The sequence below is a fragment of the Arabidopsis lyrata genome, assembly GCF_000004255.2.
Source record: "Arabidopsis lyrata subsp. lyrata unplaced genomic scaffold ARALYscaffold_2, whole genome shotgun sequence".
Taxonomy (NCBI): Eukaryota; Viridiplantae; Streptophyta; class Magnoliopsida; order Brassicales; family Brassicaceae; genus Arabidopsis; species Arabidopsis lyrata.
The window spans coordinates 2762725-2774502 of NW_003302554.1; the positions used below are offsets into that span (position 1 = coordinate 2762725).

At 38.0% G+C, this 11778-nt stretch overlaps 1 protein-coding gene and 1 non-coding gene across 2 annotated transcripts; one reads left to right on the forward strand and one right to left on the reverse strand.

Annotated features, from left to right (window-relative positions):
• Positions 1–7128: 7128 nt before the first annotated feature.
• LOC9324175 (wings apart-like protein homolog) lies at positions 7129–11593 on the reverse strand. Its single transcript, XM_002888066.2, has 12 exons — positions 11115–11593; positions 10917–11016; positions 10487–10829; positions 10164–10276; positions 9627–9755; positions 9459–9552; positions 8689–9368; positions 8267–8514; positions 7970–8117; positions 7780–7877; positions 7615–7696; positions 7129–7513 (listed from the first exon to the last, which is right to left on the reverse strand). The coding sequence occupies exons 1-12, from the start codon at positions 11522–11524 to the stop codon at positions 7430–7432; spliced, it is 2529 nt and encodes an 842-aa protein (XP_002888112.1). The 5' UTR covers positions 11525–11593; the 3' UTR covers positions 7129–7429.
• An 84-nt stretch (positions 11594–11677) lies between these two features.
• Positions 11678–11751, forward strand: TRNAR-UCG. Its single transcript has one exon. It is a non-coding gene; the product is annotated as a tRNA-Arg (tRNA).
• The last annotated feature ends 27 nt before the right edge of the window (positions 11752–11778 follow it).

Consider the following 11778-nt stretch of genomic DNA (forward strand, 5'->3'; position numbering starts at 1 on the left):
TGTTATAAAGTTGTAGTTCTACTTGAGAATATGTTACAAAAAATTACATATCACTTTTTTTAACGGCTTACATATCATTTTTGTATATTTTGTTGTAGAACTTATGAATAATGTGATCATTGATTATTTATTTTCTTAAAGATGGATGCTAATGTTATAAATTTTCAAGAATTTTTTTTTATAACTTCACAAGATAAAGTGTGACTCTTACAATATCTTTGTCTTAAAGTATAAATTTAAGTTAACTTTAGTAATCTTTTATTTTTTTAAAAGGAAAAATTTCAAATAAATAAAAATATGTAGTATATTGTTCTTAAAAACTAATGTTTCACTTTAAATTTGATTTTCTTGTTTAAAAGTTTACATATAGAATTACATAATTTAGTTTTATTCTACCAAGCATTTAAAATTTACCCTCTAAAACTCATTAACACATTTTAAAATTTGAAGTATGATCATTTTTAAATTTTATCTGTTAAAAGTTGAATTATATTATTATTACTAATAAAATTTTCATAGTATTATTTTTATTATTTTAACATCTCATTTATTTTAAATAATTTATTTTTTTTTATTTAAATTTTCTATTGATTATAAGCAACATAAATAAGCACTAAATGAATGTTTTAAATTCATTTTAATGTGAAATAAATAATATTGTTTAGGTGGACATCTTAAATGGAGAGATAACTCTCTAATTATATATATAGATTAATGTCAGAAAACGAAATAGTATTTCTAAAAGTTAATATTTAAAAATCAAGTCAACAAAACTAGGATTGAAAATCTTTTTTTTTTAAATTAACTTTGATCCGTTATCCGTTTTGATTCAATCCAAAAAGTTCAAATGTCCGTAACTCTATTCAACAAAGCAAAAACTAAAAATCAATATTCGTTAAAAAGGGAACAAATCACATATACGAAACTTTTAAGAGATTACATATATATATATATATTGTATAATTATTATCTCTATTGAAAAGAAGCCTTATAACTCCAACATTGATGATTATGAATATCAAAGAAATGTGATTTGCGAGAACACAAATAAACAATATACTAAGATACGTATTATAACAAAAAAAAAGATACAAGATTTAAATCTTTTTAAAGTAAGTTTCTTTCTCTTATTTGGGCTTAAGTCTCTCTCTTTGAATTAGAGTCTTTCATTGTAGAGCTTCTGTTTCGGAAAACCATTCCGGTTTAGTGAATCTGTAAGGATATGTGAGTTAAGTGACCTAAGATTGCAAATTCTCGTTTGAGTTAGTGTTTGTGAGTGTTTTTCTATAGGGTTCTTCGCAGCAACCAGTTGGTTTTTTCAGATCTGAGAGTTAAATTGTTCTATTTTGTTTCGGGTTCTGTTTTCTGAAGATGTCGGCTAGTATTGATCGAGCTTTGATGGCTTTATCGTTGCGGGAAGAAGAAGAGCCATTCGTGATGCCGGATCTACCGGAGTATTGCTCGAGTGAAAAGAATGTTCTGAGCATAATGGGTCGTCTTCTCAATCCTGATTGCCAGAAAATGTCAAGTCTGATTATGAATATGCCAAGGAAGTGGCAAATGGTTGGGAGAGTTCGTGGTGTTGCTTTGTCTCAAGAGAAGTTTCAATTTATCTTCAAGCATGAACAAGAGATGGAAGCAATTCTAGAAAGGGGTGTTCACACCTTTAATGATTGGGTGATTGTGGTCGATAGATGGGTGGAGAAACCACCGGTGGATTACTTGCAGTTCATCAATGTTTGGGTTCAGATTAGAAACATTCCGGTGAATCATTACACTGTTGAAGCTATCACAGTATTGGGTGAGCTCATAGGTCAGGTGAAGGAAGTAGTTTTGGATCCGACCAATCCTCAGAATCAAGATTTTGTGCGGGTCAGAATTTTGTTTGATGTGTCTAAGCCGTTGAGAAGAGCTAAGATTGTTCATTTCAAAGGGGTTCCGGTTAACATTCTCTTTGACTTTGAAAGAGTTCAAAAGCGATGCTTTACTTGTCAGAGAATGACTCATGAGCAAAGTAAGTGTCCTTTACGTGATGAGCAGTTGTTGTATGATAAGCAAAAGGGTAAAGGGATCCCTAAAGAGCCAGAGAAGATAATTAAGGAAGTTGATCCTCTATTTGGAGTGGTGAAAGAGCATCAGGTTGGTTTAAATCCAATGACTGGTCGACCGCGTATTGCTCCGGAGGTGATGAATGGAATGAGACAGTATTTGATGGTGGCTGAAGGTGCTGAAAGAATTGCAAGACAGGAAAGAATAAAGAAATATTTGGAAGATTTAAAGAATGATCCATTAGGGGAGAAAACTTGTCTTAGACTGGAGTCTCCTCCAATGGTCTCAGGGGATATTTCTAAAGGCAAAGGTTTTGTTTTCCAGTATGCAAATTTGAATATTGAGGCTGAGAAAGAGATAAAGTTGGTGAAGAATAATAAGGATGGTTTGTCAAAAGCTCAAGGTAAGAAAGATTTGAGTTGGTCTACTGGGAATTCCTTTTCTAGTATGGGAGGAGAGGCCTCGTTTGCGTCTGATCCGGGATTACCTTTTGCGGAAGGTTCAACGGTATTTAGAACAGGCTTCTCTGAAGCTAGTTCTTCCGGGATCTTTCTAAAGAATGGTAAACCGAGAAAAAGACCTTTCAAATCTAGGAGACGCAAAGGTGGTAAGGCTGCGGTTAGTGGTGTTGGGGTATTGGAGGTTCCAATTTCTGAAGTTGCTCAGGCTGGGCAGGCTGAACCAATGAAGTTGGTGGTTTACAAAAGGAAAGCTGCGGATGAGGCTAAAGTTCCATCAAAAGTTGCCAAGCGCAACACAAATGAGGTGGTCCCAAAGGAGGGACCGTCCCATCATTAATGAGCATTCTTAGTTGGAATTGTCAAGGATTGGGCCGTGCACAAGACTTGACAATTTCTAGACTCAAGGAAATCCGTAAGGAATTTTTCCCTGAGTTATTGTTCTTAATGGAAACCAAAAACTGTTGGAATGTGGTTGTAGATTTGCAAGAGTGGTTAGGGTATGAAAGAGTGTTTACGGTGAATCCAGTTGGTTTAAGTGGTGGGCTGGCTCTTTTCTGGAAAAAATGTGTAAAGGTGGAGATTAAGTATGCTGATAAGAATCTAATTGACTTGTTTGTACAGTTTGGGTCTGTTAAGTCTTTTGTTTCTTGTGTATATGGAGAACCTGCTAGTGTGGATAGACCAAGGCTGTGGGAAAGGATCTCAAGGATTGGAATACAAAGAAAGGAATGTTAGTGTATGGTTGGGGATTTCAACGCCATCATTCATAATGGTGAGAAGTTGGGTGGTCCTAGAAGAGGTGATGCTTCTTTTCTTCCTTTTAAAGATATGCTTCAAGCTTGCGGTATGAATGAACTTCCTAGTCAAGGGAATAGTCTGACTTGGGGAGGGATGAGAGGAAATCTTTGGATACAGAGCAAACTTGATAGGTGTTTTGGGAATAAGGCCTGGTTTCAACAATTTCCTATTGCGAATCAAACATTCCTGGATAAGAGAGGCTCTGATCATAGACCTGTTTTAGTTAGACTCACAACTACTAAGGAGGTCTACAGAGGTAACTTTAAGTTTGATAAGCGGTTTTTGAATAAACCAGATGTTAAAGAGGCTGTTCAAAGAGCTTGGAGGAGTGGTTTTGGGAATAGTGAGGTTATTGTTTCTGAGTGTTTAAAGCGGTGTAGAAAGGAGTTAAGCAAATGGAAACGCGCTAATAATTTATATGCCAGAAACAGAATTACTCAAGCTCAGATTGGTCTAGAGGAAGAACAGTTTTCTAATTTCCCTAGGCTAAGAATTGTGACAGGTCTCAAAAGAAGTCTATGTGAGGCTTATAGAGATGAAGAAATATTCTGGAGACAGAAGAGCAGGCAAAAATGGATGAATGAAGGTGATAAAAATTCTAAGTACTTTCAAGCTTCGGTGAAGGCTAATAGAGGCAAGCAAAGATTGGATAAGTTGATGGACATCAATGGGAATTTGCAGTCATCTGAAGCTTCCAAAGGCTCTATTGCACAAGCGTATTTCACTGATCTCTTTACTTCATCTGTGCCCGGAAATTTTCAAGATCTGTTTCAGGATTTTCATCCAAGAGTTACTGAAGGTATGAATAGTGCTCTGATCTCTCAAGTTACAGATAAGGAAATTAAAGAAGCGGTCTTTGCTATTAGACCTTCTAGTGCTCCTGGGGCTGATGGGTTTAATGGGTTGTTTTTTCAAAAGTTCTGGTCTGTGATTGGGGGTCAGGTGACTAAGGAAATTCAAAGCTTTTTCATCAATGATGTTTTCCCAATTGAATGGAATTACACTCTCTTATGCTTATTACCTAAGGTGAAATCTCCGGAGAAGATGGCTGATTTGCGTCCCATAAGCTTGTGCTCTGTTTTGTATAAAACAATCTCTAAGGTCCTGATTAGAAGATTGCAGCCATGGTTAGGAGATATCGTCTCTGTTAATCAGTCGGCATTTGTGGCTCAAAGACTTATTTCAGATAACATCTTGATAGCTCATGAGTTGGTGCATGGTCTAAGGACTCATCCTCAAATTTCTAAACAGTTCATGGCGATCAAGTCTGATATGTCAAAGGCGTACGACAGAGTTGAATGGTCCTATCTCCTAGCCTTGTTGAATGCTTTGGGGTTTCACAAAAAATGGGTTAGTTGGATCATGTTCTGCGTGTCTTCGGTGTCTTTTTCTGTTCTAATCAATGACCAGCCTTATGGTATGATTAAGCCTGGAAGAGGTCTGAGACAAGGAGATCCGCTTTCACCCTTTCTGTTTGTTCTATGTACTGAAGGATTGACGCACTTGATGAATAGAGCTGAAAGACAGGGACTGTTAAATGGGATTCAGTTTTCTGAGGATGGGCCGTCGGTTCATCATTTACTTTTTGCTGACGATAGTTTGTTCCTGTGCAAAGTTGATTCTGATCAGGTGAGGGTCATTAAAGAGATTTTCAACGAGTATGGTGAGGCCACAGGTCAAAGGATTAATTATGCTAAGTCTTCGATAACCTTTGGGGATAAGGTGGATGACAGTCTTAAAGTTGCTATTAAAGCCCAGCTGGGGATATCTAATGAAGGAGGTGCTGGATCTTATCTGGGGCTGCCGGAATGCTTTTCAGGCTCAAAGATTGAGATGCTGGATTTTATAAAAGATCGTCTTAAGTCTCGCTTTTCGGGTTGGTTTGAGAGGTCTCTTTCGTTGGGTGGGAAAGAGATTCTGTTGAAGGCGGTGGCAATGGCAATGCCTGTTTATGCGATGTCCTGTTTCAAACTACCTAAGACCACTTGTCAGAATATTACTAGTGCGATGAGTGACTTCTGGTGGAGTGCATTGGAACATAAAAGGAAGATTCATTGGGTAAGTTGGGACAAATTGTGTTTGTCTAAGGAGGATGGTGGCTTAGGGTTCAAAGATATTGAATGTTTTAATCAAGCCTTATTGGCCAAACAGGCTTGGAGATGTGTGCAGGATAAGGATTGTTTATTGGCTCAAGTCTTAAAAAGTAGATATTTTGAGGAGGAGGACTTTCTGGATGCTGAAATTGGGTTAAGACCTTCCTTTGGATGGAGAAGCATTATGCATGGTAGAGAGTTGCTAATCAAAGGGTTAAGGAAGATGGTGGGCAATGGTAAGTCCCTAAGTGTTTGGATGGATTCTTGGGTCTATGACAATGTGATGAGAGCTCCTTATATCAAAAATCCTATCATTAATTATGATTTGAAAGTGGTGGATTTGATTGATAGGGAGAATAGAAGTTGGAACAGAGAAGCCTTGGAGGATCATTTTTTCCCTAATGATATCAGTCGTATTATGCTTCAAAAACCTGCTGTGGATAGGGATGATTTTTATTCTTGGGAGAATACAAAAAGTGGGGATTATACAGTGAAGACAGGGTATGTGCTGGCTTGTGAGGTAAACAAATCAGATTTCTTGTTGCAAGCTAGGATGCAGCCGTCTGTGAATGGGCTAAAGGAAAAGATATGGTCTCTTAAAACAGTTCCTAAGATCAGGATCTTTTTATGGAGAGCTTTAAGTGGTGCATTATCGGTGGCTGAGCAATTCATACATAGAGGTATGGCGGCTGATAACAGATGTCAAACTTGTGGTGAGGAATCTGAATCAGTAAACCATGTTCTTTTCACTTGCTCGGTGGCGAGACAGGTTTGGGCTCTTTCTGGTCTTCCTTGTCCTCGTTTTGGTTATGGAGTGTGCTCTCTGTATGCGAATTTCCAAACTCTGTTTGATTTTGTTATGGATAAAAGGCTAGATTTGAGATCCAAAAGAGTTTTTCCTTGGATTCTTTGGAGGTTGTGGAAGAACAGAAATAAATTCTTCTTTGATGGTATGGGTTTTTGTCCTCAGGATTCAATGCGGAAAATATGGGATGATGTTGATGAGTGGATGTTGGCTCAAAATGTTGCCCAGAATGCGGAAGAGGAAGTGGAGAGTCTCACCGGCTCAAAAGTTAAAAAGTGGGAAAAGCCTCCTGACTTGTAGACTAAGTGTAACATTGCCTTGTCTTGGTCTAACAAGAATCGTTTTGGTGGGGGTGCTTGGGTGGTTAGAGATGTGGATGGGAAGGTTATAGTACATAGTAGGAAGGTTTTTGTGGTCTGAACAACAAGAAAGAGGCCATGCTTATGTGTCTAACTTGGGCTATGGAGAACATGTTCAGCTTGAAGATGAATAAGGTTATCTTTGAGGCAGAGGCTCATGATTTCATTGGTGCTATGACGAGACCTAAAGCATGGCCTTCTTTCAGTCATCAGGTGGTGGAGATTAATCATTTTTTGGGTAAGATTAAGGACTGGAAGTTGGAGAGTGTAAGTGCTAATGCAAATAGAGGGGCTGGTCTTATTGCTGAAAGTGTTACTTCCGATGGAAGATTTCATGATTATGTGGCGGCTGGCCATCCTTGTTGGTTGCAGGGACTGTTTGAAGAGGAGAGACTTGCTTCGTTGATTTCTTAACTTCAGTTGTCTTTTCTTTGAATCTTTTTTTGGAGGGTTAGAGAGTGTAATCCTTTCTCTAAGCTAGATACATCTTGATTGTGCTCAAGGTTGTGTTGTAATGGATCATGTCTTCATTCTAATATATTTTACCAGAAGGAAAAAAAAAAAAAAAAAAGATACGTATTATAAACTCTCTCACTAAGCATTCTATTTCTATATATCTGTTTGTTCTTTCTTTGTATGACAAAAAGTACAAAAGAATGGGATGTGAATTACTTACTAACCTAAGCTAAAACCAGAAAAGTAAAACCTCGAAAGAAAGAACTAAAAGATACTCTATTTGTGTCTATATCATACATGTAACATGTTCCATTGTGTGATCACTAACTATAAGTATGGAGCAAACCCAAAGTGTTGCAGAAGCTGTACAGTGAGAGGAGAACGAAGATCTCGCTTGTTTTTTTTGTTCTATGGCAATTTGCACGACTCAATAACTTCCATAACTGCTTTATGAGTTTCCGGAGGAATCATGTCCAGTGTTGTATGAAACGCCTAACACAATAGGAACAATCACATGGTCGCATCAAAAGGTTTCAGTGTCCATTCCACGTCGATCTCTAAAACTGAAATATGAAGGGTTTAAAGGAACGTACCAAAAATCTATCCAACACCGGTACCAGAATTGCCATGTTGCGTTTTGGGAGATAATCTCTGATGGCATTTCGTATACTTCTACTGCTAAAAATAAGAGATTCTGTTACAACTTTTCCAGAGTTAGAATACATAAAAGGGCAGAAAGGAGGATATTAATAAATAACCTTTCTGTGGATAGAAATGCGAGCAGGAGGGCAGAATATGCCTCCACAATCATCTTTTCCGCTTCCTTTTCGCTTTCTAAAACAGCTTCTTCATCGTCCTGAAACATGAGGAAGGGACAGGTTTAATTAAGACCTTCCTTCTTCTAAGGGCCTCTCAAATTCGACAAGAATACAATTATTAGATACTAACCAAAGTGAAAGTACTTGTTTCATCTTTGGCATCTGCGGATCCTTGATTGGTGAGAAAGATTGAACATAAAAGAGGAATCATGTCTTGTTCACTATCTTGCAACTCTTCTGGATTAGTGATCGGAACACTAGCTGCAGCGAGCCTTGACCTACAACAAAATAATAACTGATTAGAGAATTATTTTCAAGACATTGGGTATGAGTCAGATCATAAATATCATGAAATCAGGAGTTTCCCCAATTTGCATAGAAGGCAATCAGTGACTATGTTTTCCGAAAAGAGCAAAGGGTTTGGTACCTGTTTATTCCGTTTTTCTCCACCAAGTTTACCAGTAACCCCAAGATGGCAACAAGAAAATCTAATTCCTGGTCTGTGAGATGTTTATCTTTCTGATGGCATGTCCCGGACTCCATCAGACTGAAAAGCGGAGATCTGGTGAAGGAAGGAAAGTGTCCAACAATTAATTCAGCCATGCTCTCCAGTCCTCTGCAGGCAGCAAATTCCCGACAACCAACAGAATTATCATTTGTTAAGTTCATTAATACCTGAAAATATGTTCACAGTATCAGAAAGTAGCAAGGGATCACATGATATCCTCACATATCTAAACAGATTAGCATAAAAGGTGACATTCCATTCTGTTCCAAATATAATTTCATTCCAGCTGCAGAAATTTGTTACATAACAGAAAAATAATTGTTAAGAAGACTGTACATTACCTTCACGGCTGTTAAAAGACAATCAGATAAAAGACAGAGACATCCTTTATCAATGTCATATGTTGAAGAAGGTTGCTCTGTTACATGGCGATCTCTATCACTTGATTCTTCCTGGGAATTTAACCCATGGTTTGATTCCTCCTGGCTCGAGAAGAGCTGAAGCGAGCGTTCATCTTTTTTATCTCTGTAGCTTCCCTTCCTCTTTTGACCTTTAGATTTCTTTTGCTTTCCTAATACTACTGCCCATTTGGAAAGTCCCGAATCTTCCAAATCAAATGAAAAAGGATCTTGACTATCCTCGAAGGATGAGAAGTTTTCAACTTTTTTACAACTGGATTCTCTAGTTTGGCTAGTCCTTGCATTACTTCTGGAAATGCCACTACCCAATGAGGCTAACCTGCCTGCAAACGACCCAGTGTTGGAACCAGCTATAGTCGTAGGCGTGCAGGGATAAACTGTTGACAATACACTTGATTGAGACCCTGGTTTTGGTGTCATTGAGCAACCTAACAGGAATGCAGACTGATTTCTCTTGGATACACAACTTTTTATGGAGCTACAGCTAGTGGTAGAGCAAGTATCTGAACTAATAATTGTCACAAAGTCCTTGTTAACAGCAGAAGATAGATGTGGCTGAGGGTGAGGATGATTTTTGTTCCTGTGAGCACGTAACTGAAGACCTGGTGTAATCATTCCGATCAGACATCAGAATAAGAGATGATAACATCAGAAGGAAGTCATGGTAAAATCCAAAAATAGGTACCGTGTACCTGAAAGTATTTTGATGACGCTTATCATGAGCTCTGGGAAAGATAGTCGGGATCCATGAGAACCCATGTTTTTATTAAATCTGAGCAAATGAATCTGAAAGAAATAATATTTACAGTCATTTTTTTCAGGTGCAGACTGCAGAGCTATTCAAAATAAATAAAAGCTACCTGGTTTTCTGTGCTGAGGAATGTAGCATTCTCCATGATTTTTAGACATTTCAGAAGCAAAATCAGATTCTGCTTATTCAAATCATCTTTTATATCCTCGGCAGAGATTGTGTCATGTGCCACCCAGCTCTGCAAACAAGATATGCATTAGACACTCTATTTAAATACCATTGCAACGGTCCAGTAACCATTGACAACTTAAGTACAGAGTCTTTGCCACCACTAAGACAGAAATCCAACTTGTCCACAACAAACGTATTCTGGGCAGTCACAATAACATTGAACTGTGTTACATCAACAAGAGAATTCTCCTTTTTAGCGAAAGACAAGTAAAGAACTTTGACTTGCAACAAATTGAAATGATATATGATCCTGAGGATACCTGAATAATTCTTAAGCTAACAATCTATGACAATTTACACAAGTTATTGACGTCCTAGCCAAACAAAGATGGGAGTTCTTATCTTAGAGAAAAAAAAACTTATGCTGATAATAAAGACGGAGATAGCAAGATCCCCAAAACATACAGGTTCACACCTCCATTACAGAGTGACAATCCATAACAACATCAAAGACTGCATCAAGTCCTCCAAGTTCTCGCAGTTTCTCCTTGAACATTCCTCCAGATTTTTTCACAGTACCAGAGGTATCTGGATGGGGAAGAATACTATAAATAATTAGAAACGATATAAAACAATTATAATCTTGTCGTAGGATCTACTACCACTGACACATTTGTTAAACTGAATCACCGGAAGTAAATAAAACACAGCAGATAAAAAAAATTTCAATTTCACCAGATGCCTTTTAAATAGTTAGCTAGTCAATGTTCCAACAGAATGGACAAGAAGTTCAAGTACCATCAAAAGAGATTTTTGACAAGCAGGCCTTCTCCATCACCAACAAAGCTACAAATTTTGTACTTAGCTCAGGCCTCATCCTCTCAATTTTATAGCCATCAACCAATCTCAACTCCTTGCAATTCACAAGAATCTCCTGGGCTCTGTCCAGTATATCACAGGAGCTTGAATCATGCATACTGGCTGCATCACGTGCTGCATCAACATCCTTCACTACTGATAAGAGCCTAGATCCTATATTCGGCCGCGGCTTCCCTTTAGTACTAGCGGAAACCACAGGTCTCAACAGCTTGATCAAAAACTTGATAGAGTTGGGTGACTCCATAAAGTGATCATCTTGACCCTAGAATCATGAACATAAAAACTAGTAAACAAGCGAAAACAATGCGAGCATCACAAGCATATTTCACAATGCAAATAAGTTACTTACATCAGTAGTTAGCACAAAGAAAAGGGTAGCTGCAGCAAGATTGCTTGGTATGTCATCAAGACTAAGACCCAAAATTGCATCGATTATGGATTTTGAGATCCTGAAATATACTCATCATTTGGAACTTCATCATCTCGAAGAACAAACCCTAGAAAAAGGAGAGCAATTGAAAATCTAAAGTAGATAAAGCTGACATACCCTAAAGCTCTCAAAGAGCGTCGCTGATATTGAGATTCACAAATCGAGAGTAGAGAAGACAGAGCAGCTCTTCTGATCCTAACTTGATGACCTTTCTTTAACCCATCAAGAGCGAAGTTAACCTCGTCCTCATTCTCCATTAACTCGCCGAATTCTTGCGTCTCCATCAAAGTCGAATTCAAACCAAACCCTCCACCACCGTTTCTGGGTCTCTTAGCCCTCTTCTGAGAGAAATCATCATCCGAAAAATTGGATCTTGAAGAATAATTCCAGAGACAAGATGACTCTTGAGTGGAGAAATCAAGTGGGTCGAGTTCTGGAGATGAAGACGACGAAAAAAGATACTCCGCCTGCGAAACGTCGTCGTTTAACATCCCCGGTTTGCGACGGCCGTAAGTTCGCTCCATCATCGCCTAGAAAGAAAACTTCGAAATTTTCTCTTCTTTCGCAGATTTTTAAGTTTTGCCCAAACAAAAAAAAAAAAAAAAAATCAACACAAGAGTATTTTCGGTATATAACATTATCGAGTATTTATTTATTATTTTCTTATGTTGTCATGTATTGACCGCATAGCGCAGTGGATTAGCGCGTCTGACTTCGGATCAGAAGGTCGTGGGTTCGACTCCCACTGTGGTCGGTGGTTTTTTTTTTCTTTTTTCTTTAG

What these genes read in the sequence shown, in the direction of transcription:
- LOC9324175 (XM_002888066.2), bottom strand. Translation starts at nt 11,524, where the DNA reads ATGATGGAGCGAACTTACGGCCGTCGCAAACCGGGGATGTTAAACGAC. An exon ending in CGCTCTTTGAGAGCTTTAGG is followed by an intron (nt 11,017 to 11,114) that starts GTATGTCAGCTT and finishes AGTATATTTCAG; the next exon opens with GATCTCAAAATCCATAATCG. An exon ending in GTCTTTTAACAGCCGTGAAG is followed by an intron (nt 8,515 to 8,688) that starts GTAATGTACAGT and finishes ACATATTTTCAG; the next exon opens with GTATTAATGAACTTAACAAA.